We start from the raw sequence: 25,648 nt of genomic DNA, 5'->3' as shown, positions 1-25,648 counted from the left end.
TAAGACGATGTTAACGATCAAAAATGTTTTATTCATCCATATTTTTTAAACTCATGCTGATAATGCAAACATAATAAACGTTTAGTACAAATATTTCTGTTACATAAGAGTTGATACAAATCCTTAAACGAGCATCAAAGAGAATTATACATAAGAAGGGGTACAACAGAGATTAACAGGACCCTATCTTATAATCTGAAAAATAATAAGAGAGTTGTACAGAGAAGATTCTGAAAAGATCTGAATAACAGACACAAGAAGAAAGAAGCTCCCTAGTCCTCCACAGAGCTGTTACTGTTTTCAGCTGAGAGGCTGCTCTTAGTGGTTTCTGGGACTGGAAAGTTTTGGGAGTCCCAGGTCTACTAAGAACCTTACTGCCATCTTGTGGCCACTGTCTGGTGTTACAAACAGAAACAGCTGGCGTCTCATCTCTTCCGCATTTATCTCGCCAGCACATGACAAATCCTGAAATCACACGAATACGCACGGCAGATCACTTTTTTAATGATGTATCTGAAACACTGCAAATAAGCACCTTTGTAATAACATGTAACTAAGGGAATAAGATTTTTTTTAATGTCAATTAAAAACAAAAAACAACATATCTTTACGGGAAGTTATCAATTTCAAATTAAAACACATTTCCGGGTGATTTTAAATGTAATAATTCAGGGAATATAAAATACATCCTCTGCTGTGTAAGCAAACATCAGAAGAGTGTTAACACAGCAATTACATCAAAATTATCAACTGTACAGACTCTAATGTTATAACACTAAACCTCTTCCCTTGCTGCTTTATTTTGGGACATGTTTCCGGTACAGTCAAGGCTTCTGTTGTGTGGCTTGGATAAAACTTGGGTTGCGCTCCAGGTGCGTAAAGGCGCAGCAAGGAAAATCTGTTGCAATCTTCCGACATATTTCATAAGACGTTGCAAAGAAAACGGAAGTAACTCACAGTCAGGCACTACTTCGAACCCCGGACATGGCTTTATTTAAAGGGAATTTTGACTTACCATACATGTTCCCTTAAAAAAAATTAAGTTTCATTTTGAGAACTGATGCTCATTTCGAAACCATTACGTGGAAGGATGTAGGCGAGTCTGTGTGTTTGCTGAGATGCAGATATGTTTTATACAGACAGTCTGCAGAGCAATCCACGTCTTATCAGTATCTGCTTGTGAAAAGATACAAAGTTTAAGCTGAGGGCGAGCAGACTCACGAGATCAAAGGTGAGCATGGAATGAGTCTGGATTACACTGAATAGACATCTTTTAGCTTTGCGTCCTTAAGATCAAGACTTGAGTGGTTGTTGTGTAGTTTCTTATTTATTTGTTTAGACTTCTGTGTCGACTTTTTCACCTGCACTTTCACATTTGTATTCGTTTCTGAAGAGATCATTCCATATGTGTTGCTTATCTTTATTATATTTGATGCAACACTTGTTCCTGTTGTTTTCCTGTTTACAGCATCTTTTGAATCATTATGGCGATCCAGCCAATTATCGACTTCGCAGCTGGGGCAGTAGGTGAGTAAAATATGAATTTACATGATCTATCTATCTATCTCTTTTTTAAAAGTTGCATTGTCCAGGTAAAACAGTGTTTGTGCAGAATATTTCTGGTCCTCTTTTAATGTTGCCTCTTTCTCTATTCACTTTTTTGTGGGAAAATATTTTCTCACACTTTCTTTTCAATGATTGAAGAGTCCTACTTAAAAACTGGGTGTTTGAGAGTTAAAATCAAAAGGTGACCACTGAACCACACAGTAATGAGATTAAGTCTTGGAAAATTGCCCAAAATGACCCTGCCCTTCCGTTTACTGTAAGAGAAAGTTAGCTGTTAGTCATCTGAAGTCTTGAGGTCAGCTGCACTAGTCTGTGGGTACTACATTTTTAAGTTATCTGCAACAGTCAAAATCCTTTCTGGATGCAATTCTGGAGTTAAAATCTCTCTCACTGTTTTGTGTTTTACAGTACTGTACCTGAGAGAATGTGAAAGTAAAGAGTTCAAACTGGTCACTTCTGCTCTGATGAGTAACTACAGATTGATGTTTCTTTATGAATCACAGTAATTCACCTGTTGTAATCTCTCCTCAGGTGGTACAGCATGTGTGCTGAGCGGTCAGCCATTCGACACCACAAAGGTGAAGATGCAGACATTCCCTACCGTGTACCGCGGCTTCATCCACTGCTTCACCTCCACCTTCAGGCAGGTGGGGGTGCGTGGTCTCTACAAAGGCACAACCCCAGCCCTCATAGCCAACATCAGCGAGAACGCCGTGCTCTTCTTGAGTTACGGTCTCTGCCAGGATGTGGTCCGCTTTTTGTGCAAGAAGGAGAAAGGGTCCAGTCTCAGGTTTGATGCTGACTTTTGATTTAAATTACTTTTGTAAGCATCATCTTATACATCACAGCTGTGGGGAAAGAGTTTAGACAAATCCGGTTAGTGGGACATGACAAATGTTTCTATGAACTGGGGATGAACATCTTTGGCTCAGTTCCAGTCTGACTTCTAGGAACTGCTGTGGTTTTATTTAGTTTCTGCTTATGTTGACATTTTTTAATTTTGATCTCCTGCTTGCCTTCATTTTGTTCTTCTTCTCTCCACAAGAAGAAGTTCCCCTTTTTGAACTCCGTCCACTAACTGTGGGCATAACTTTGATTCATGTGCATCATATCAAACTGAGCTGGTCAGGCGTTTGGGGGTTTTGTCAGAATGACAGTGAACCCTTGATATCTGTACTTATCTTTCATGCTTTTATTTCATGTAAAATCATTATTTTTCTGAAGCCAAATGAGGGCTGTCTCGCCTCAGAGTGTAAACACAAACTAGGTGTTGATTTCAACGGTCCAAGATCTCACTTTGCACTTTGTGGGTGAAAGTAAAAGAGAAACAGATTGACATGTCATGTGAGGAGAACACTTGTTTCCTGATATTATTCATTTTAGAAGAGGATTCGTGTTATTGTCTGAACATGTAAACATCCTGACTGCCCTCTGTTACACACTGAAAACCTTACATTGTGTTTTTGTTCTGCTACTCTTCATCAGTGATCTCCAGAAGGCCTCCTCCGGCTCTTTGGCCTCCATCTTCTCAGCCATGGCCATTTGCCCCACCGAGCTGGTGAAGTGTCGCCTGCAGGCCATGCACGAAATGGAAGCAAGCGGCAAAGTGGTGAGCGGACAGAAAAGGTTAGTGGGACCACAGAGAGACACTTCAACCATCAGAAGATGTTTGGTTTAAAACAACATTTTGATTATGTGTTTTGTGTTTTCAGCACAGTGTGGTCAGTCGTAAAGACGGTGTTGAAGACTAATGGTCCCCTGGGTTTCTACCAAGGACTCTCATCCACCATTGTGAGGGAGATACCAGGTTACTTCTGCTTCTTTGGGGCCTATGAGCTGTGCCGCTCTAAATTTGCACAGTACATGGGCACGGACAAAGAACACATTGGTATGGTTATATCATTTAAATACGTACTGAATGACACATTTTTGTAAAATGGATCCAACCTCACAAACACTCTCGGTCTTTGCAGGCATTCTTCCTCTGATGTTCAGTGGTGGATTTGGGGGAGCTTGTCTCTGGATGGTGGTCTATCCTATCGACTGTGTGAAGTCCAGGATCCAGGTGCACTCTTTAGCCGGGAGACAAATGGGCTTCAGGAAAACCTTCATGGGAGTCTTGCGCACTGAGGGTAAGAAATTAATGTACAGTTTTGAACTGGAATTTTCCATTGAGTATGGTCACAGCTCAGTAAAAAAAAGAAGACATTTATTTGACCCTTTAATGTCTTTAAGGTGTCTGCACTGAAAGAAAGAGAGCGCTACATAGACACTAAACACACAGAGACTAAATACACACTAGGTAATGATCAACAGGTGCGGACACAGGTGAAACTAATGAGGTAATCACAATGGAGGGAAACACACAAGGACAGGAAGTAAAACTAAACTGGACACACAGGGATTAAGAACTACAAATAAAACAGGAAACACAATAGACTAGACTGAGAAACACAAGTGAAAATACACACACACACACAAACACACACACAAGACATGGATTACTAATAAACATAATAAAGACATAAGGATAATGTATAACTAAATCAGACAGGGAGGAAACATAACATGAAACACAAGAAAAATGTACAAAATAAAAACAAGAATTCAAAGACAGAATAAAAAACTAAGAAAATACAAAACTAAACAAAAGCAAGTCATCACAGAAAGAGGCTCAGCTTAAAAATAACAAATATTTGTCATATTACAACGTGCTGAAAAGGCAGTTAAACTAGAATTCTTAAAAGAGGTTGATGTTTGAGTTTAACTGAAAACACTGGATGAGTGGCATTCAAGTGTCAGTTCAAGTTAAAGTCTTTAGAGGGGGAGACGAGAAAGGTTTAAAGGCAAAATAGAAATGTGTATTAGTATGACTGCTTGTATAGATCTTTAGATATTGTATTACTAATAGTACTCTTTGTCCGATTAACTACATATTTAATAATGAGGTTGTGCTGTCATGCTCAGATCATAAAAAAGCAGCTCATAGATTAATAAGGTTCCAACAAGTCATCTCTACAGAGCTGATAATAGAGTATAAAGTAGACTGTTCTCTGTAACCTGTAGATATTGTACTCTAGGTTACTTGAAATAACTAGTGTGATCCTCTTTTACACATTTGGTTGACTTTAACTAGTCATCTATTCTCTGTGTGCATGCTATGCAACACATGATGCTCCATCTGCTGGCATGATGGGGAGTTACAGATACAGGATCAATCTGAGTAATGCTGAATATATCAGGTCTGATATCTGTAGAAGTGTATGAAGTGGCCCCGATGAGATGTTAATTTACAGGAAGCTTCAAGCTTGGGACAAATTCAGTTTCCATCAGCATCAAAGGTTTCAGCAAATGAGACATTTAAGGTTAACTGAGGTTCAGCCTGAACTTCCTTTAACTTCCTCTTAGAATAAAACCTGAGTAAAAACAAAACTAGCCATATAAGTCAACCCTTAAATGCACCACAGCTGACGTGACTTTAACACACTGTGCATTGTGTTGCTAATCATCCTGAGCTGCAGACTTGACTACTCTTTTGGGAACAGTGTGTGTAGCTGTTTGACTCTCTGTCATCCCTCAGGGATCACTGCTCTCTACTCTGGCCTGACTCCGACCATGATACGCACCTTCCCTGCCAACGGAGCTCTCTTCCTGGCTTATGAGGTCAGCCGCGACTTCATGATGAAGAAAGCAGGAGTCTGATGTGGAGGATGTTTACACTTCGTCTAAGTACCCTGCTGAAGTATTGCATTGTCTTTTTTTACTTTAGAACTGAGACCTGAGAGTTTTTCTGACACATTTTGATCATGTTTAATTGTTGTGACCTAAAAACTAAGCTGTATTCTACAATTCCTCTGAGCTGCACTGTCTATGATTATATTGAATAAAGTTTGAAACTTGAACAAGTCGTCATGTTGTTCGGACTTTTCTGTGTAACACAAATTTACCTTTGAGAAGAAATGTGGTGACTCAGCTGTGTGGTCATCGTTTCCCATCTTTCACTTTAGCTAGATAAGCTACATTTGTCTTTCTCTTATCGTTGCTTTCATTTCCTGTCAGTTGATGCCGATTTCAGGCCTCATGACCTTCAGACCTTTTGTTTGCTCAGTCACCATCTGTAACATCCTGGCATTAAGACGGTTAAAGTGCTCCAGGCTGCTGGTTTCTTCTGCATTCTTGCTGCCTGACGCCAAACCAAAGTGAAAAAAGGATTTTTATTTACATTAATTTAGAAAAGTAGATTTGAAACCATATTCCTCAAAAGGGGATTTTAGTTCAAAAAGAAGTTTGGGATAAAATAGATCATCTAGCTTTCCAAATTGTAAAATAAAAGAAAGCAGAAGAAAGTCAATTTTTAGAGTTTTATTGAAATACTTGAGAGCTGCGACTGCTAGGAAAGATGAGTTATTAAGCATGTGTCCTTTCACTTTAGCTAGATAAGTTGTACATTTTGTATTTCCAAAATATTGAAAAACTAGGAAAAAACAAGTTAAGCTTAAAAGTTAAAAGTCAGAAGGTGAACACGTGTGCAGAGAAAATGTTTCTTATCTGACTGATCGATAACAGTTAAAAAAAAAAAACGTACACTGTCCTGTGTTTCTCTTACAGTTATTTTCATTTCCTGTCAGTTGATGCAGATTTCAGGCCCCATGACCTTCAGGCCTTTTGTTTGCTCAGTCACCATCAACCACAAACTCCTGGCATTAAGCCGGTTAAAGTGCTCCAGTCTGCTGGTTTATTCTGCATTTGGGTCCTTCCCTTGCTGCCTAACGCCAAACCAAAGTGAAAAATGATTTTTATTTACATTTATTTTAGAAAAGTAGATTTGAAACCATATTCCTCAAAAGGGGATTTTAGTTCAAAATTTTATTTATTATTATTATTTTTTTAAAGTTATGTTTTTGGCCTTTTTGCCTTTATTAGATAGTACAGCTGAAGAGAGACAGGAAGTGTGGGGAGTAGAGAGTGGGGGAAGACATGCAGGAAATGGTCGACTGGCCGGGAATCGAACCGACGACCCCTGCGACGAGGACTGCAGCCTCTGTACATGGGGTGCTTAGACCGCTAGGCCACCAGCAACCCAATTCAAAAAGAAATTTAGGATAAAAAATAGATCATCTAGCTTTCCAAATTTTAAAATAAAAGAAAGCAGAAGAACGTCAATCTTCAGAGTTTATGGAAATATTGAAAGCTGCGACTGCTAGGAAAGATGAGTAATTAAGCATGTGTCCTGCCAAAAAGGAGAAAGGAGTCTTCTGCTTAGAATAACTTCATCTCCTTTTAAAAGAAACTTAAAATGACAGTCATCAGTAATACATTTTAAATCAATCAGTTTCAGCAGTAAAGGCCAGAAGGCGCCTCTACAGTGTGAGTTTTAAAAAACTAGATCCATGTCCCCATGTACGGCAGTGATGGGAGTGTCATGTGCCAGAGAATCATGTGACTTTCTATAAACGGGACCTTTCTGAGAAATGATGGTAGCAAGCAGCCCCCCTGCTGGTTAGTATGACTCAATAAGTCAAAGTGTTTCTAACTCAAATGTGATTGTCTCTTTAAGTGGCTTGAATTTTGACTCCAGTTGCACGTACCTTAAAGACACTGTGGTTGATATGAAACAGACCAAGTTTTATTTTCTCTGGTAAATTGAAATCACACATGCTTTGTTTGTGTTTTTCTGTTTTCTGTTTCACATACATTGAAATACATGTTGGTTTTCAAACTGTAAATGTGGATAAACTTCCTTCATGAATTAAGGAGAGACATGATCACGATCACATCTTCTTGTACCTGCACGGCTCTCAGGTTTCCAGACTTGGATGCCTCTCATTGTTTATTCATAACCTGCACTCAACAGGTGTCAGACTACTCAACATCTTTGCATAATACCTCCATGTGCAAGAACACGAGCTAAACTTCAAGATTTCCAATGCTGGAGTCATGAAGTAGGCTGTTTGGTTCATGTTACCTGTTGGCTGCCACAAGGTGAGTCCAATAGTCACACACCTGGGTGGTTTGTGTGTATGTATGTGTGTGTGTGTGTATGTGTGTGAGGATTATGAAAGCAGGAGGTGATGAGGGAGAAGGACAGCCCACACCCCTTAGAGACAACCGACAGGTAAACAAGAGCAGCCCTGCTCCATCGTACCTACAACACGCTCACTAATGATCTCAACAACGTCCAGCACTGCTGACATGGTTACACAGGGAAAATTTCAGATCAGCGGCGAAGAAAATGTGGAAGGTAAATATACATTTATAATCTTTTCAAACAAGCAATCATGTGTTTTTTTTGTACAAGCTTTTACATGTTTAACAATTTGCTCACCTGGGAGGGAACTGTGAATTATTCGGGGTGAACATGCTGAGGATGATAGATTCTGTTTGGGTGTCAGGTGTGTTTTCTCACTGAACTCCTTTTGAAGAAGAAAAACATTTTTTTTAACAAAAAAAAAGACATCTAAAGCAGGAAATAAATTCTATAAGCTAATTGAAAATATTGATCATACATGTGATGTTTGTTTAAATAAAAAATAGCTTGTTTTATCTAAACTACATGACCTCTCATACCGGTCTTAACTAGATCAGGCCATCAGAAACCCTCTATCTGAACTACAGAATTATTAATGATCCATTATCCTGATTGGCTGACGTGGTGCTCACCAGTCCTCCTTTGGAAAGGGAAAACTATGGATGTGTTTAAGCAAATACACATTTTAAAGAATGTGTGGAAATGCAAAGCAACACTCTCCTGAGTGTATTCATTATTTATCCCTGTAAGACCCACTGTTGTAAAATTACAACATCATATTCTTAAAAAACAAAATCAACAAAGTTTTTTTTTTTAAAGACCACATTTACATAGTCAATGGGTCCTATTGTTTCACCCTGCATTGCAATTGGGTGGTCAATGTGTTCATAGGTTGCAATATTACAACATGTCCCTAAAAACTTACTAAAACATCAAAATTTTAAAAACCCTTTAATTTCTGTAAAAGAGCCCCCCTTCAAAAACATATGAGCAGTGAATTTTTTTTTTTCTCAAGTATTTCTATATTTGGGTCTTACAGGGTTAAGTCTTCCTGTAGTTTGGATACTGCTGAATTAAAAGGTTCTGTTGCCGTGAAGAAAAGCCTCATGTAATTGGTTGATTCTTTAAAAATGTTTTAGACTTCTTGATTAGAAAAGCTTGTAGAAAAATATTCTTTACATTACAGATGATGGACACTTTGTTCCTCTATGGCTCAATACTTCACAGTAAAAGCATTTTCACAAACAGTGTATTAATAGTCATGTAGCTTTACACAACACGTCATGACTCAGGTTGAACTATCGTGACTTCCCTCTGAGATTAATTAAATCTGGTGACACATGAGATGTTTGGATCCTCTACTGTATGGAGGCTCTGCTGCATGACTGTATTGAGTCATGTTGAATAAAAGGTTCAGTCCCACTGGATCATATTACTGTTTAATTGTGTGAACAAAATAAATACAACAATCTCTGTTATTGCTTTGAAACGCTCTCAAGTGCTGAACAGAGGTACCATGGAAATTATGCAAAATCCTTCACCTCTCTCTCCAACAGTGATTTATCTCTCTCTCTCTCTCTCTCTCTCTCTCTCTCTCTCTCTCTCTCTCTCTCTCTCTCTCTCTCTCTCTCTCTCTCTCTTGCAGATAAAAGCTCAAGCAGACTGGGATGTTTCGGTTGGATGTTGGTCCTTATTTCCCTCCTCTTTGTAGCAGCGACTTTCCCCCTCACATTGTTCATGTGTGTTAAGGTAACATTTATGTACAAAGCAGTATACAGACTTTTTAAGTGCTTTCCTCATTAATCAATGACGAGTCAGAAAACACTTGGACAGTCATCAGTCCACTTTTTAAGAGTTTACATGTGGGACACAGAAATGTAGTTATTTCATTCATAAACAGTGCCTTGCAAAAGAATTCATACCCCTTGGACTTTTCCACATTTTGTCACGTTCCAAGCACAAACTTAGATTTATTTTATTGGGATTTTATGTCACAGACCAACACAAATTAGCACATAAATTAGAAGTGGAAGGAAAATGATACATGATGTTCATGATTTTTTACAGATACAAATCTGAAAAGTGTGGCGTGTGCCGATGTATTCATCCCCCCTGAGTCAATACTTTCTTGATCCACCTATCGCTGCAATTACAGCTGCAAGTCTTGAACGTGAGATATTCAAAGCTTGGGATATGTTTTAATAACCTAACCCTGCTTTAAATTTCTCCACAACTTCATCCCCAACCTGTCTGGTATGTTCCTAAGTCTTCATGATGCTGTTGGTTCACTGATGTTCTCTAACATCTCTGAGGCTTTCACAGAACAGCAATATTTATACTTAGAGTGAAGTACGCACAGGTGGACTCTATTTACTAATGAGGTGACTTCTGAAGGCAGTTGGTTGCACTGGGTTTTATTTATAGGTATCAGGATAAAGGGGGTTGAATACGTATGCATGCCACAATTTTCAGATTTTTATTTGTAAAACATTGTGAACACTGTGTATCATTTTCCTTCCACTTCACAATTCTGTGCTACTTTGTGTTGGTCTATCACATAAAATCCCAATAAAATAAATTTAAGTTTTTGCTTGGAACAAGACAAAATGTGGAAAAGTTCAAGGGGGGTGAATACTTTTGCAAGGCATTGTTTATGTTGAACTCAGCCAAAAATCATTCAGTCACCTCCCCTGGAAGGCCTTTTTGCAGAGTGAGTGGGGGTTAGTTACTCTTCAAGGTGACCATGTTTGGACTTTTATTTATGCAGGGGCACCCTAGTGGCCTCCCCAAACTTTAAATTATGATCGGTTATTGCCTATGTTAAAATTAACTACACTGCACAACAATATAAATGCAACCCTTTTGTTTTTGCTCCCATTTCTCATGAGCTGAACTCAAAGATCTAAGACTTTTTCTATGTACACAAAAGACCTATCTCTCTCAAATATTGTTCACAAATGTGTCTAAATCTGTGTTAGTGAGCACTTCTCCTTTGCCAAGGTAATCCATCAACCTCACAGGTGTGGCATATCAAGATGCTGATTACACAGCATGATTATTGCACAGGTGCGCCTTAGGCTGGCCACAATAAAAGGCCACTCTAAAATGTGCAGTTTTATCACACAGCACAGTGCCACAGATGTCGCAAGTTTTGAGGGGGCAGGCAATTGGCATGCTGAGTGCAGGAATGTCCAAAAAGCTACAAACAGCCTGTTTGCATTTGAATTTGGTATATTTCTCTATTTTGATACTTCAAAGTGTGATTTTTGACAAAAAACTTTTTTTGAGATAAGTCTTTCAAGACAGAAAATTAGACCCCAGGTCCCAATGAGATAACCTTTAAGATTTACTTTTTAAAAAAATGATTAATTTAAGTTTTTCAGGGTTTAAGCTAACGAGCTGATTGAAGATTATAAAAATTAAACACAGAAAAAAAGCATATTTTGGTAACATTTATGTCAGTAATTAAAGTAGATATGATGAGTGGAGTTGGAAAGGGAGAATAAATGTCATTGAGTAGTGTCTGTGCTCACATACCTCCTGCCACCCCTGCCCAGTTCAGCCATTGAGGTCAAAAAGGTCTGTACACGCCCCTGTTTATGAGAGAGTACAGCATCATTCACTGTTTAGCTCAATGATGTATCAACATTACAAATGTGACAATGATTAACAGTCTCTTTGCTCTCTGTGTGTCTGATTCTAACGCCCAGATAGTGAAGGAGTACGAGCGAGCCGTCATTTTCAGACTGGGACGGATATCAGACAGGAAACCAAAAGGACCAGGTTTGTTGACTCCTAATTTAAATACATGAGTACATGCTGTGATGGGCAAAAATTAATAAGTTACTGGTTTTCTTACTCAGACTTTCTGCTTATAAAGTTCTAAACTTTTCTTAAACTTCTGCAAACACAGAATATCACAGGAGGGACTCCTGCTTGTAATTTGTCTTATCTCATTCTGTCCTAGTCAATGAGACATTTTACAGTAGACTAGAGGATGCTTCAAACAGATTGCCACGTCACATTTAGACTCTGAAGGATACAAAATAAAAGAGTGTTTGTTTCCTTCCAGGACTTTTCTTCGTCCTGCCCTGCACTGATAACTTTGTGAAGGTCGATCTGAGAACTGTGTCCTTTGACATCCCTCCACAAGAGGTCATTTTAAGCATTACTTTCTAATTTAAAGATATTATTTGTGCTTCTCCTATCACACTAAATGCTCCTGTTATTCATACAAACTTGATGAAAATAGTGACAGCATCAAAAAGCAGTTTTTTTTTTACTTTGCAGATCCTGACCAAAGACTCGGTGACAGTGAGTGTGGACGGCGTGGTGTACTTTCGCATAAACTGCCCCATCTCATCTGTGGCTAATGTGTCCAACGCACACACATCTACACGCCTGCTGGCTCAGACCACCCTGAGGAATGTACTCGGCACCAAAAACCTGGCAGAGCTGCTGTCTGACAGAGAGGGAATATCACTCAGTATGCAAGTGAGGAGATAATGTGTGCTGATAATGGGCCTGGAGGATGGGAGAGGAGTGATAATGTTACATTTCATAATAGTTAAAGCATTTGTTAAGAAACTAAAAATGAATAGATTATCTAAAAATCCTTACATTATTTGTATTGTTTCTTGAACTACAAAGAAGTCAAATATGTGTCTCTATTTGATGTTCAAAGACTAGTTAGGCTAAGACCTGCTGCATGATGTTTGTGAAGCCGTTAGCAGTACAGAAAACCTGGAGGAACTGTTTTACATAAGACAAAGACAAAGTTCATGTGCACACCATTGTCCTAAGAACTTCAATAGAAAAGCTTTGACTTGCAGGTTAACCTTGCTTGGTTGTTATTTTTGGCCATTAGGGGGCAGAAAAATCACAAAATAATTTGACATTGACAAATGTGTCAGCAAATATTTGCCTTTGCACAAGCATGTCCAATATTCACTCTCTTATTACCCCTATTTAGTCTACACCCACTGAAAAAATATCCATGTCTTCATTGTTCTTTTTAAACCAGCTGTCACAGATTGTTTGGATAAAAGTGATATGTGATTTTGTTAAACAGTAGTGACAAGAGTGATGAGTCTGAGCTGGAGTCTTCAGTGGATTTCTTGACTGAATATAAATGATTTACAAAGCCAGCCTTGGTTTTGTGAGACTTATGTGATTACTTTTATGTCCTTGCAGGCATCTCTAGATGAAGCCACTGACCCATGGGGCATCAAGGTGGAGCGTGTGGAGATAAAGGATGTGAAGTTGCCTCAGCAGCTGCAGAGAGCCATGGCAGCAGAAGCCGAGGCCAGCAGGGAGGCCAGAGCCAAGGTGGAGAGGACGCTCGATGACTATTGAGTCTTATCCTGACGCACTCTAACTGTGATAAAGACAGGATGCAGCGGGGACAGGTACTGAAAAAGTGAACGTTTATCTGTGTTTCAGATCATTTCTGCAGAGGGAGAGATGAAGGCCTCGCGGGCTCTGAAAGAAGCCTCTCTGGTTATCGCTGAGGCGCCATCTGCTCTGCAGCTGAGATACCTGCAGACCCTCAACACCATCGCAGCCGAGAAGAACTCCACCATCATATTTCCCCTGCCGATAGACATGATACAGTGCTTTATGCAGAAAAAGTGATGCCAGGAGTTCCAATAAGGTCTTTTTAAAATCATATTTACACTATTATTGTTTGTATACAGTGTAACAGCTATGAGCTTCTGTGTGTTCTGCTGACCTGCACTCTGCACCACACTATTACTTTTTAGAAAAGCTTTCTATTTTTACAGGAGCTTCATGTCATTGTATACAAGAAAAGAAAATATAGAACAATATTATTATATATTAAAAGATATATACACACAAGAAGTCACATTTGTATACTTATTTTCTTATTGTGATTTAATACTTAAATACAAAGTGCAACATTTAGACGTTAGTGTCTCATCACTGATCACAATAATTTAACCAGCTAAGCTACAGGTGCAGTTCTTGAGTAGGACACAAAACAAATAAATAAATAAATGTTATGCACAAGAAATGTAAACAAAAATAATGCACAACGACATTATAAAGACATGCTTTCATATAAACTCATCCAGAAGTTGTGAAACAGTGAGCAGGATCATAAGAACAGAAGTCCCGTAAACAATGAGCAGAAGTAAAGACATCACGTGACACGACATCCTTCTCCCACGTTGGACATAAACTGTAAACAAAAGCTCTTATTCTAGTGTTCAACAAACATTCAGTTAATGAGATCATGTCCACAGGACACAGAGACACTCAGTGCAATCAGAGAACCTGACGGAGAGAAATGTCTTTTCCACTTTGTTTCCATGAAGTCCATCATGTTAAATAGAACCTGCTTGTTGTTCTGCTGCAAACAAATCCCTGTTTGAGCTGTTTACCACATTGTGTGTGTCTGAGGGAGCCGATCATTACAGCAGAGTGCTATAATAAAGCAGTATAGCTTCATTCTATATGTATATATGTGTTGACTGCACTATGCTCTGTAATATAGGTTAACATTATCTACATCCAAATTATTTATAAGAAATGATATCAGACAGTTGAGCTGACCGGTTATGTAAACATGAGCAAAGTAAGAACTCAAAAAGTACAATCATTTAAAAAAAAGAAAAAAGTTATGGCAGTTTCTTCTCCTCAACACCTGAGATTATTCTCCACAATGAGACATGAGGTAACAGTTTGAAGGTTTGCAGGATGTTCTTACTCATTTGGATGAATCTTAAACTAGATTTAGAGTTTAGCCAAAAGTCTGTTGGAGCTAGCATGAGTCAGTGAGATCGTCATTCAGTTGTCCATCACATTAGCCAATCACGTTTTTGTGGTCAAGTTCAAAAACAGAAAACAATCATCAATGGAGGAAACATCAGCAATCCAAGTCAGCTGCAAGAGCGACGATAAGGTACACTTCAAAATAAAAATAAAAAAAAGTGAAAGATGTGAAACTTTACAAAGAAGTCAGAATGAACAGGTGGGTTTGATTTTTGAAAGGAACGGCAATGTTTGCACCGTTTATGGCTGATTCTGCAGCACTGAGCTGCAGACTTCCATCAGCTACAGTACATGATAAAATGCTGTGTTTCATGATTTCCACTTTGGTGTTTTTTCTGCAGACTCTGCACTTTGATTTTTTTGGGGGAAATGTTCTTATTTCTACTCTGACTGACGGTGAGGGCGTCACCGCACATAGAAAATCCTAAGTGTGAAACACAATGATTAGTTTCTTGTTGTCCTTTAGGGAAATCCTGCAGTTTTACTAGAAATCAGAGGAAACTACACCTAAGGTAATCCTTAAATAATATTCATTAGAGCTGGAAGACAGATCATGCTTTTAAGAGAGCAATACATGTACAGTTTTAACAGGTTATTATTGATATTGTAATTACACTTTGTTGGCAGTTCAATGGATTCATGAGATGTTGTGTTGTTGAGATTTTACATTTCAGGTCATCACTGATCTTCAGGGGCTTGAGTAGACAGTAGGATGTATGTTTGAGGTTAGATGGACATACACTCCAGATCATGACAGATAAAACCAGCCCAGAGAAGAGTCCACACTTGGAGAGTTACTCATTGTAGGTAGATTTGTATTGCCCATGCCTTGATAGACGTTGCTGGTGGGTAACAAATGGACAGGAGAAGGCGCTTCTTGTAATGGTTGTTGCACTTTTTATGTTTGGTTGTCTCACACATCCATCATCCTGAGCGCTGGATGAGAAGGTGTTGATGTACTGTACATGGAGGTGAAAACATTGAAATGAGGCACAGTAACTCTGATCCTGCTCTCTGAAGTCTACAATGACCGGATCCTTCATCTGCTGCAGCATCACAGCTCATCTGTTTGCGGGGCGTTCAGGGTGGGTAGAAAAAAGAGGAGCGCAGAGAAGTCCCTTCTTGATCAGTAATACATTTCTTTCAGTTTGACGTTAAAATTCCTGGGCTTGAACTTTGCGAATGCATCACAAGAATGAGCAGCATTTTCCCAAGAAACAACCTGATGTGTGTCCGTCCAACTTCTTAAGAGTAAGATCCATTCTTTGTCACTGAGAATAACATTCAAAGTTATAAAATGCCAGATAAAAGTCAGCGTCTGATACAGGAGCTTCCGAGGAGAGTGTCATTGATGGTAGGAGTGTGGGCGGGCGGGGGAGCCGGGTCCAGAGAGGGGCCGATGGAGGGGTGAGGAGCTGGGGGACATGTGAGGGCTGAGCTCTCCGGTCTGAAGGCGCCACAGCAGCTCCTCGTTGGTGCGACTCAGACGCTTTTTCTCGTTGCTCTCCTTCTCCACATTAACCTGCAGGTTGGCGTTATCCTCGGAGAGTTGCCTAAAAAACAAAACAATCAGACAGTAAAAAAAAAAGTATAATTTGTAGCTTCTGAATTTATTTAAAGGCAGAAGTCAGGAACTTTTATGTATCTAGCAATTTTATTATGATCTCTCTGGCCCAGTAATCCTATGATTATTGACCCTTGATCTTGGGATGATACTACTTTATGCTGTGTATAGGTAACATGTCCAGAAAACCACACACTCATGCTGAAAAACATTTGAAAAAATGTATTTGTAAATATGAAGATGATGCATTTTGGCTGCAGAATTTCTGGTTCAGCACCTACTTTTTAAAATGTGTCCAAGTCTCTCTGAACCAGGTTTTAAAGGTGACATATCATGCAAAATCAACTTTTTAATGGTTCTCTACCTGAAATATGTGTCCCTGGCATGTCTACAAACCCCCCAAAGATGAAAAAATGCATTCTGCCCCTGTTCTGATTTCTCCACCTTTCTGTAAATGTGTGCTGAAACGAGCTGTTTCAGTTTTCAGTGTTTTTCATACGTCACAACGTCATCCGGTCTGTAACGGAAGTCAGAGCTCGGAGCTTGTTCAGCCCATAGACTGTATAAAATACAACTCAACCCCTCCTCCGTTTTTCATTACCTGCACACATGTGTGCTAACAAGGAGCTTAGGAGGGAGGCATGCTAGTTGTAGGCTGTCTTAATAAACACAAAGGTCGGTTTTAGTCCCCACGTCTGCAGATTTGAAGATCTAGCAGATGATTTTTATTTTTCATGGAAAAGTGGTAGCGCTAGTTAGCATAGCTACATGTTAGTAGGTGTGTACCAAGACACACGTCGACATACTGACAAATAAAACAACAAGAAACACAAAATCTGTGACCAATTGTTCAGAAAGGTCCTGCTGCAGGCGCCTCTCCGTCAGGATCAGATTCTGGATCAGATTCAGAGGGTTGAAGTAACGTGGGTCTGTGAGCAGCCGTGTATATTCAGCCAACATGTAAACATTAGATCAACATGCTGGACAGCCGAGGGCACATCCACTTCCTGAGGGGGCGTGGTCAGAGAGCTCATACTCATTTAAAGGCACAGACACATAAAACAGCCTGTTCTGAGCAGGGCTGAAAAAGAGGGTTTTTCAGGCATACCAAAATCTGATTTCAAAGTGTTTTTTAAGCAATAAACTTTAAAGATATGTTTTGGGACCTCTTAGACCAATATATTTTGATAAAAAGAGCATAATATGTCACCTTTAAATCTTCATGAGTTTGAAACTTAACTGACCTGGACACGGCAACATTCTTGTCAATTCGTTCCTTCAGGTCTTCGTTCTGTTGCTGCAACACCTGCAGTCTCTCCTCCAGGTACACATTCTTTTCAGCCTGCTCAAAAACACAGGAGGAAGACGCACAACATTAAATTCTTTAAATAACATGGAAACACAAGACGCCGTGTGTTTGATACTGTGGGTCTACAGTGGAGACTTTCTCCTTTAACGTAAGAGGGCTGCATAGGGGCCCCTCTTCATGCTTTGATGCTGTCTAGTAATCAGCTTGTGGGTTCACTATCTTTTAAGAGGGTTAAACAAGCTGAAGGTCTCCTTTATAACTGAACAAGAGCAGAAATTTGAAGCCTACTATTTTCTCCAGCTCTGTGATCTTCAGATCCTGTTGATGAATTTGTTGATTCTTCATCTCCAGCACTTCTTTCAGACTCTTCAGGTCCTCCTCGATGTGTTTATATGGCGCCAAAGCATCCTAGCAACAGCAGATGAAATCAGTGAAAACCTTGATCATTCTTAACTCAATAAACAAAATGCTTTTTATAGCTCTGGTCCTGTAATGTGTGACGCAGCACTTACCACTATCTGCTCATCTGTGCTCCTGCGCAGAGCTTCTTCAAAGCGCTTTGCTCGATCTCTGAGGCTACGGTTCTGAAACGTCAGCGTGTCCACCTGATCCTTTGTGACCACACAGTTATCAACATGTTAATTATTATCTCTCACTGCATGCAGCATTTATCTTTGAGTAGTTCTGTTTACCTGCAGGGACAGTCTGATCTTTTCAAACTCTTCTTCCAGAGACTTTGTCTGCTGCTCGTGGGCCATCTTCAGATCTGTCACAACAAATAACACATTAACTCTCCCTGGACCTGAAGCAGAGTCAGTGAGGACAGGAGAGCTTTTATATGTTTACTCACTCTTCACAGTCCTGGCATGTTCCTCCTGCAGAGTGGCCAGTGTGTCGTTGTGAGCCGTCTCCATCTCAATCAAAGATGCCTCATGGTTCTCACTCATCTCCTCAAGCTGAGGTCAAGAGTTCAACAGTGACAGTGTGTGATAAATAAATTGAAGTAAAAAATCCTTACTGTATCACGTTTCACAAACACACATTCATAATTTCTAAACACAGATGTCTGTGAATGATTGTAAGATCTGAAGCTGAGGGACAAGGTTTTTATGTCAGATGCATCCTCTTTCAGATAGTGGTAGAAGTACTGTCATCCAATCACATCTAAGCCTGTTATGGATGTATGCAAGTAAACCGTTAATATGGAAAGGGAGAAAGGCAAAAACAAAAATAGCTGCCATGTAATCATGTAATCTAGTCGCTTTCATCGGAAAATTAATACTTATTGAATTGTTTAAAGCTCCTCTAAGGAACTTTTATTTTGTGTTGAGTTTAGCACCCCCTGTGGACAAAGCAGTACATATTTTTTCTTTTTTGTTTTTGGCCTGGACATGTGGGGGAAGGTCTGCACGTTGGTGCAAGGGGTAGCACTGTTGCCTCACAGCAGGAAGGTGACTGGTTCAAGTCCCCGGTCGGGCAGGTGCCTTTCTGTGTGGAGTTTGCATGTTCTCCCCGTGCATGTGTGGGTTCTCTCCGGGCACTCTGGCTTCCTCCCACAGTCCAAACACATGCTCTCCAGGTTAATTGGTTACACTAAATTGCCTTTAGGTGTGAGTGTGTGCATGAATGGTTCTCTGTCTTTCCATGTTTGTCCTGTGATAGGTTGGCGACCTGTCCAAGGTGTACTCTGCCTTCTGCCCGAAGTCAGCTGGGATAGGCTCCAGCCCCCCGTGACCCCGAAAGGGATAATGGATGGATGGATGCGGGGGAAGTGTTTTTTAACAAAAAAATCTCACCCTGCTTTATTTCAACACTCAAATGTGTAATCTAGCCATGGGAAATGGAAAAAGAAGCCTGTTTCAGCAGTGTGTTGTCACTTTGACTGACATCTTCCCCATGCGATCAGTTTCAGACATCTAAAATAACTGAATAGAGATACTCAGTCTTTGTGTTGATGGTCTTGTTTGCTTTAGTAGATCTGTTTTGTTATCTGGCAAAAACTCCTCACAGGAGCTTTAAACAAGTGCAGATAAACAATACGTATCTTCACACTCTCACACACTCACACACCTGCTCCTGCTGTTTGAATCGTAGCTCCTCTAGCTCTCCTCGGTGTTCGGCCTGCAGGCTTTTGGCCTCCGCCGTGTGCTGGGCCTTCAGCCGCTCCTCCAGTGCTCCCAGCTCCCTTTGCTGCTTCGCCCGCAGTCCCTGCAGCTCCGCCTCGAAACGACGCTCCTGTTCCCCCTTCTCCTGCTGCAGTTTCTCCCAGTGTGCAACACTGAAAGCTGCAACAGAAAGAAAGAGCTTCGGTTTGCTTCATTAGATTCAAATTGAGGTCATGAACTAATTTCTAGAAAAGCAATTCTGTTTACAAATGGAGAGCATTTAACCTCCACTTATTTGGTGACTCACAAAGTATCATTGAATTTGAACTGTATGTTAATATATGAGGTGGAATATATCAGTATGAACACACACACAAATCCTTGTGTTTGTTATGCATTAGATTTGTCTCCTCTGTGTATTACTTCTTATAGGTTGATAGGCATTTCTCCACAGTGTGTGGTTTACTGTGTGCCTTCAGCAGAGTGTTTCCAGGTCTCCCTCGCCCCCTTTCTCATGCACTGTATAATACATGATATACAGTAAGCAGTGAATGACGCACTGCTTTCTCTGCTCCCTGTGGTGCCATTTCTGTCAAGCTGTATCCCACCTACCCACTTCATCCCTGATCCTGGCGAGCTCCAGGGACAGTTCCCTCTCCTTCACAAAGGCACTCTCGCTCTGAAATGCAAACACAGATAGCAGTGAACACCTCTGAACTCGACAACGATATCTGAGAAACCCACAGTATTACTGTAGGATTTGGAGGGAAAGAGATGTGACAGTTTCGCTCAGATTTCAGATGCTGAGGAAAAGAGTTACACGACAGAATCTGCATTAGTATCAGAATACTAGTACAATTACTTCTGACATGTAACTCATGCAAACCCCCTTAAAAAAATGAAATATCCCTTTAAATCTTGATAATGTTTAGCTGTAACAAGACAAAAAATCAAGTGCAGTGTGGCTAGGTTGTTACAAAATGCAAGGGTGTTTTATTGCACTAGCAAGGGCATTCTTTAGTCTATGATATTTAAATATTTTGGGTTCATACACTGACTCTAATCCATCACTTCTCTTGGAAGGACTAATATTCAGGTTGGATTGCACTGTGTACTTCAATGCAATCTCCAACAACAGCTTCAAGAAAACCTAAACTTGATGAGTGCACTCCTGTTACATCAGGCTGTTTATGTAGTTTATGTTGATGTACTTTATAGATAGCCAGATGTGTGTATATTTGTATCTAAACATGCTGTAAGCAACAAGAATAGATGCCGGTCAGCTCGGCCCCTTCAATGAGCAACTGACGGGGGAAACATCACACAAGCTAGGCTACAGTTTGCTGAAGATGGAGCCGATTCTGACACTTTATTTAGATAATTATAAGAAACTACGTACCGAGCACTCATCTCGGTTTAGGTGTACGCTCCACTGAGGATTTTTTCACTTTGTCATCAGATAGCAGATTTGTTTTTGTACTATAGTGACGCAAAACAAATGTGCTCTTCCGTCTGCAGTAAAAAAACCTGAAATATCCCTTTAACCTATCAGGGAATGTGGTGAGCCAACGTCACGAATCAATACACGACTCTACCAAAGCCAGACATATGCGCTCTCCAGTTGCAATAAAATGTCTTTTATTGTATGTTCTCCAGGATGCTCTGACAATTAAATCCCTACGTGAGAACTTGGCATAATATACTGAAGTAAAGGTCATCAGGCACAGCTATTTGCAGTCTATTGCACTTATTAGACTGTCATAATATTGGATCTGTGCTGCCTCGTGTTCACAGATCAAGCATATAAACAAGGGAAACAACAGGTTAGTCTCCTTTCTGTCACAGACCCTTATACTCACTATAATCTCTGCAGTAGTGCAGTTTGACATCAGTGCCACATTTCTGTACTTCTCCGTGGATCATAACAGCTAACGGCTAACAGCTTTATGGCAGCTCGTGAGAGTCAACTGCATAATGTATGAAAAAAAGTCATTTTTTTAAGCATCTTCACAGACCCTCTGTAATATCCCCCAGGGACTCCTCATGACTATTGATCACAGCCCTAAACACACAGTGTGACAGCTCTGCAGACTGTTGCTGAGGGATAAATCCGAGATCAGAATTCAGCACTCAGAAGAAACAAAGAGAGAGACAGGCCGAGAGCAGAGGGTGAAATATGTATGAGACACAGTTAGTCTCAGCAGAAAAAATGATGTCACTCTTTTTTAAAAGGTCTGCACACATAAAGTCATGAGGGAGACGCCGCCGTGACCTCATGAGTGATGAAGGATGGTCAGTGTCTCTTTTTTCATTTCTTACTCTTCAGCTCCACCTCTGCTCCGGCCCATCATTTCCTCCATCCTCCCTAACGCCCCCCTGCTTAGACCTCCAGGGAGTTTGTGTGACATGAATACTGATTTATCAGTCTGTATCCAGCCATTACCACAGCAACATGATCCCCTTTTTAGAGCTGGAACTAATGATTAATTCCATTATTGATTATACTTTTGTTTGTTTCTGTGAGTCTTTGTTAGATTTGTAGCTAGAAAACAGTTTAAAATGCTCATTATGAATAATCAGAGTGCAGGAATTGTCTGCAACATATTCCTTGTGTTTTCTCACTCTGCCAATCAACTCATAATCTTGGCACTGCATATGTAAATTGCTTGTTATAGCAAGGATGCTCAATCTAGAAGAGATACAGTAATGAGTTGTTAACCTCTCCAAAGTGAGCAACATTGTCATCAATCTAGCTTTAATTGGACAAGATAAAACATCAACAATGAGCTGCTGACATTTTGTTTGGATTTTTTGTACTAAAGAGATTTAGACTCTATCTTAACACACACAAAGCTTCAATAACAGCATCAATTCACAAAGAAGACAAAACATATGATGAGTTATCCAAAAGCATCAGGATGAGGAGAGATGATGCATCTAAAGTCAACGTGTCATACAGTCAGTGGCATGTAATCCTCTAGATTTACAGCAGCATACATACAGTACGGACACAATGTGCACAGTAACAAGGAACACCGAACACAGCATTAGCTAGTTATGTAATGTTCTGCAAAATCTAAAGGAAAAGAAAGAGGGACAGTGCGACAAACACTGATATTTTGACTCAGCATAATCATGCAGCTTTTCAGCCTTTCTACCAGCTCTGTCTCCAGGAAACAAGTCAATGTAATGCTGCTGTAGACAGACGCACTCAGGCCCCCTCACTAAACACACACACATGCGCACAAACACACATAAAGGAATCCTGCGTGTTAAAGCAAACCTGCTGCCTGCAGAAGATGCTGCCTTTACCGTTTGGTCCAGACAGCGCAAAGGAGAGAAATGGAGCCGACAGCAGCAATGGCCCATACCGGGCAAGAAAACAGCAGCATCACTGAGCCGACCGAGGAGACAGCAGAGGAGAGGAGGAGGAGAGTGCCAGAAGATGTAGAGAGGGAGAGACAGAGGAAGGAGAGGGGAGGAGAGCCGGGAAGACCGAAAGCCTCACCTTGTTTCCTGATTTGCGACCGGCATTTCTACTGCTGGAACAAAGACTGGCAGCCCCAGCCCAGCTCTGCCTGCCTGCCCTCCCCTCAAAGCTCCGCCAGCACGCTCATATCACATTCACACGCATGGCAGGGAGCAACACACACACACGCACACACATATGTGCACTCTCATGCAGACAAAAAAAAGGACTGAAGGAGGAGAAGATGGGGGAAGGAGATGATCAATAAGTGTCCAATTATTTGCTCTGTTACTCAGCTCAGGAAAAACAGAGCCATGCAGAGATTTCAATACAAGACTAAAGCAATGATGGCCAGACTGCAGCCTTGGATGTAAAGTCTCATCTCATTTCAGTTCCAAACCTTGTCATGTTCATACAAAAGTACAACCATCTCATCTTGATTTCTTCAGTGAAACTCCAGACCTTCAAAAACCTATTCAGCATTTGTCGTCACTGCTTGTACACATCTTTAAATCCAGAATAAAGATTTGAAGGCACCACTAAAAAGAGTAGTAGATTATAATAGAGGACGGAGTTCAACCAAGGGATGATCCAAACCCAACTCCACCTATCAGGGAATATCAACCCCAAAAATACAACATCTCAGCCAGTAGTGGAAAATAACATGAAGCATTTGATCACAAATAAACAACTCCACCTGAAGTAACATCTGAAAGTAAACCTGTGCTGCCATTTATACAAATAAAGATAAATACACACTGTATACCTTTAAGAAGCCTAATTACAGGGGAGTCCTTTCTTCCGTGGTTTGGTCATATATTGGAGTCATATATTTCATAGTCCTCCTCCCGTCAGACCTTAGTGAATATTCTGCCGGTGTTCAACAATCAGTCTCACTAAAAGCACAGCGAGGTCCGGACAGGCAGCTCTAATCTCATTAATCTTCTCCCACTGTCGAGCAGCACCCGTGGGTGGGGCCGGGAAATGGATGAAACGAAGCAGACGAGCAGGAAAGGGCAAGACACAAGCCCTTCATCCACGTTTGAGAAGACACCTCAGTCAGTGTGCGAGCAAGCTGAGCATCAGAAGCTGTATGATGGTGATTTTGACACTGTTAGAAGCTATGAATGTACACAACAGGAGGATATTCATGACACATGGTTTCAAGCTATTTGAAATACATACTACACATGGTTAGATCCCATTACACAAACGTTCAGACCAAACATAAAATGCCACACAGCTCCATCAAATCCATGTTCACAAACTTCCAACAGAGGAGGTCTTCAGAAATCCTGAGCCTCTCCCCCCACAGACTGATTTTCAGAGAGATCTTTGTTGCTTCAGAGTGATTCCCAACATTTTCAAAAAAAGCCACAACAATCAGATTTTAAAGCGAGCGCCAGCTTTGTGAACAAAGTCACGCTGACAACAAAAGCCAGATGCTGCAGGTGTCCTTTGTGCAAGCGGACAAATCACACTTTTTAGTTTCATTCTGAAGTCTGCAACAGCTTCCCTTTATAGCTCAGAACAATAGGTTTGTGTTTATCAGTCTGGATGATGAGTGCAGTGCAAGTCAATAGCAAAATGGAAAAATGATGCAGCGTTTACATGATACTTTTAAATGTATTCAAATGACAGAATGTTGCATTTTTGTGTTTTTTAACAAAAATTGTATATGCACTCATTTTTTTTAAAGCATTCTCTAATGTGTTCACTCTCTTTCTTTATCTCAGATGGCATGAAAAACCAACCAGCAGAGATTTTAAACCTGCTTTAGATCTGCAGTCAATCCTTCATGATAAATGTTCAGTTTATCAAATAATGTCATGGTTACAATACATTAGAAATTAAATCCAGAGGACCCTTGAATGACTCATTAATCATAAGGTTACCATAAATCTAAGGTTCCCAAATCAGAGCTTCCTTAAACAGACCTTAGATTGAAGAGGAGGAGGAGGGAATGTGACTAAAGTTGAAGAGGAGGAGGAGGGAATGAGACTAAAGCAAGTAGTCAAACTTCTAATTTTGATATCTAAATGTCTGCAAATGTCACAGAGCTCTGCTGCTGCCTACCTTGAGACAGAAGTGCTGGGTGGTGATACTGAACACATCCATGCACAGAGAAGCCTTCTTTAACTGGGCCTGCAGACTCTGCAGCTGTAGCTCCTGATGCTCACAGCGTTCCCGAAGCTGTTGGATCAGAGCCCGGTCCAATTCCTGGTTCCTTTCAGTCTGGATAGATCCACAAACTGCTGCTGTCCGCCCTTGGACTGTAGATACAGAGAGCAGGAAGATAAACAACATAACCTGGAATATTTTCACTGACTACAGGGTTAAAGCATGTTTTAACCTTGAAACTTCCTTCACAAGTAGATCATCATATTATAAAGAAGGTAACAACTTCTTCTGTGATCACTGATATGCTGCTTGTGTACACAAAATATTACAAAGGTTTGTTTTTTTGTATATAATTAAATAACCGGAAATTTAAAAAATAAAATGAAAAAACTGGAGAGAAATAAACAGAAGAAAAATCAACAATCATTTTAATGAGTCATCAATAAAACAATTAGCAACGAAAAAGCTGCTTTCAGGTTCTTAAGGTTATTTGAAATCATAGAAAGTTGAATATTTCTCTACTTTGGACGATCAATTAGAACAGGGGTTTCCAAACTTTTCGGCCCTTGATCCACAAAATATAGGTACCAAAGACTTGTGACCCCCACTGCCCCTTGAATGTAGCTTCAGACTTCATTTAGCTGGTCTGCAGAAAAAGATACACCTTAATGTGCATGTGGCTGTTCCCTAA

At 40.2% G+C, this 25,648-nt stretch overlaps 3 protein-coding genes and 1 long non-coding RNA gene across 7 annotated transcripts in view; 2 read left to right on the top strand and 2 right to left on the bottom strand.

Annotated features, from left to right (window-relative positions):
• Nucleotides 1–868: 868 nt before the first annotated feature.
• slc25a15a (solute carrier family 25 member 15a) lies at nucleotides 869–5,473 on the top strand. 2 transcript variants are annotated; one of them, XM_034700280.1, is made up of 7 exons: nucleotides 869–1,039; nucleotides 1,469–1,527; nucleotides 2,098–2,356; nucleotides 3,052–3,192; nucleotides 3,279–3,454; nucleotides 3,540–3,698; nucleotides 5,147–5,473. In XM_034700280.1, exons 2-7 carry the CDS (start codon nucleotides 1,485–1,487, stop codon nucleotides 5,266–5,268), a joined length of 900 nt encoding a protein of 299 aa, XP_034556171.1. In that variant the 5' UTR covers nucleotides 869–1,039; nucleotides 1,469–1,484; the 3' UTR covers nucleotides 5,269–5,473. The 2 variants fall into 2 exon arrangements, with proteins under 2 accessions (XP_034556171.1, XP_034556170.1); XM_034700279.1 differs by having other exon boundaries at nucleotides 870–1,231.
• Nucleotides 2,743–3,875, bottom strand: LOC117824814. Of its 2 annotated transcripts, none has more exons than XR_004633720.1 (2): nucleotides 3,482–3,875; nucleotides 2,743–3,136 (listed from the first exon to the last, which is right to left on the bottom strand). It is a non-coding gene; the product is annotated as an uncharacterized LOC117824814 (long non-coding RNA). The 2 variants fall into 2 exon arrangements; XR_004633721.1 differs by having other exon boundaries at nucleotides 3,514–3,875.
• Nucleotides 5,474–9,691: 4,218 nt separating the features above from the next.
• On the top strand, nucleotides 9,692–13,456 carry stoml3a (stomatin (EPB72)-like 3a). The gene is made up of 7 exons (XM_034701614.1): nucleotides 9,692–9,764; nucleotides 11,115–11,173; nucleotides 11,305–11,377; nucleotides 11,667–11,749; nucleotides 11,885–12,088; nucleotides 12,788–12,922; nucleotides 13,037–13,456. Exons 1-7 carry the CDS (start codon nucleotides 9,692–9,694, stop codon nucleotides 13,226–13,228), a joined length of 819 nt encoding a protein of 272 aa, XP_034557505.1. The 3' UTR covers nucleotides 13,229–13,456.
• Nucleotides 13,457–13,471: 15 nt separating this feature from the next.
• mtus2b (microtubule associated tumor suppressor candidate 2b) overlaps nucleotides 13,472–25,648 on the bottom strand; it is a 29,614-nt gene continuing 17,437 nt past the window's right edge. Inside the window, exons 7-15 of one of the 2 annotated variants that reach the window (XM_034701586.1) lie at nucleotides 24,913–25,109; nucleotides 19,980–20,046; nucleotides 19,333–19,547; nucleotides 18,113–18,218; nucleotides 17,955–18,028; nucleotides 17,775–17,873; nucleotides 17,551–17,670; nucleotides 17,198–17,295; nucleotides 13,472–15,942 (exon numbers count right to left, since the gene is read on the bottom strand). In XM_034701586.1, coding sequence (XP_034557477.1) covers nucleotides 15,735–15,942; nucleotides 17,198–17,295; nucleotides 17,551–17,670; nucleotides 17,775–17,873; nucleotides 17,955–18,028; nucleotides 18,113–18,218; nucleotides 19,333–19,547; nucleotides 19,980–20,046; nucleotides 24,913–25,109 — 1,184 coding nt within the window. In that variant the 3' untranslated portion in view covers nucleotides 13,472–15,734. Of the gene's footprint in view, nucleotides 15,943–17,197; nucleotides 17,299–17,550; nucleotides 17,671–17,774; nucleotides 17,874–17,954; nucleotides 18,029–18,112; nucleotides 18,219–19,332; nucleotides 19,548–19,979; nucleotides 20,047–24,912; nucleotides 25,110–25,648 lie in introns of both variants that reach the window. The other variant, XM_034701585.1, reaches the window with a different exon arrangement.

The sequence above is a fragment of the Notolabrus celidotus genome, chromosome 14, assembly GCF_009762535.1.
Source record: "Notolabrus celidotus isolate fNotCel1 chromosome 14, fNotCel1.pri, whole genome shotgun sequence".
Classification (NCBI taxonomy): domain Eukaryota; kingdom Metazoa; phylum Chordata; class Actinopteri; order Labriformes; family Labridae; genus Notolabrus; species Notolabrus celidotus.
The sequence above is the reverse complement of the archived record's forward strand: the minus strand, read 5'-3'. Positions and strand labels throughout refer to the sequence as shown.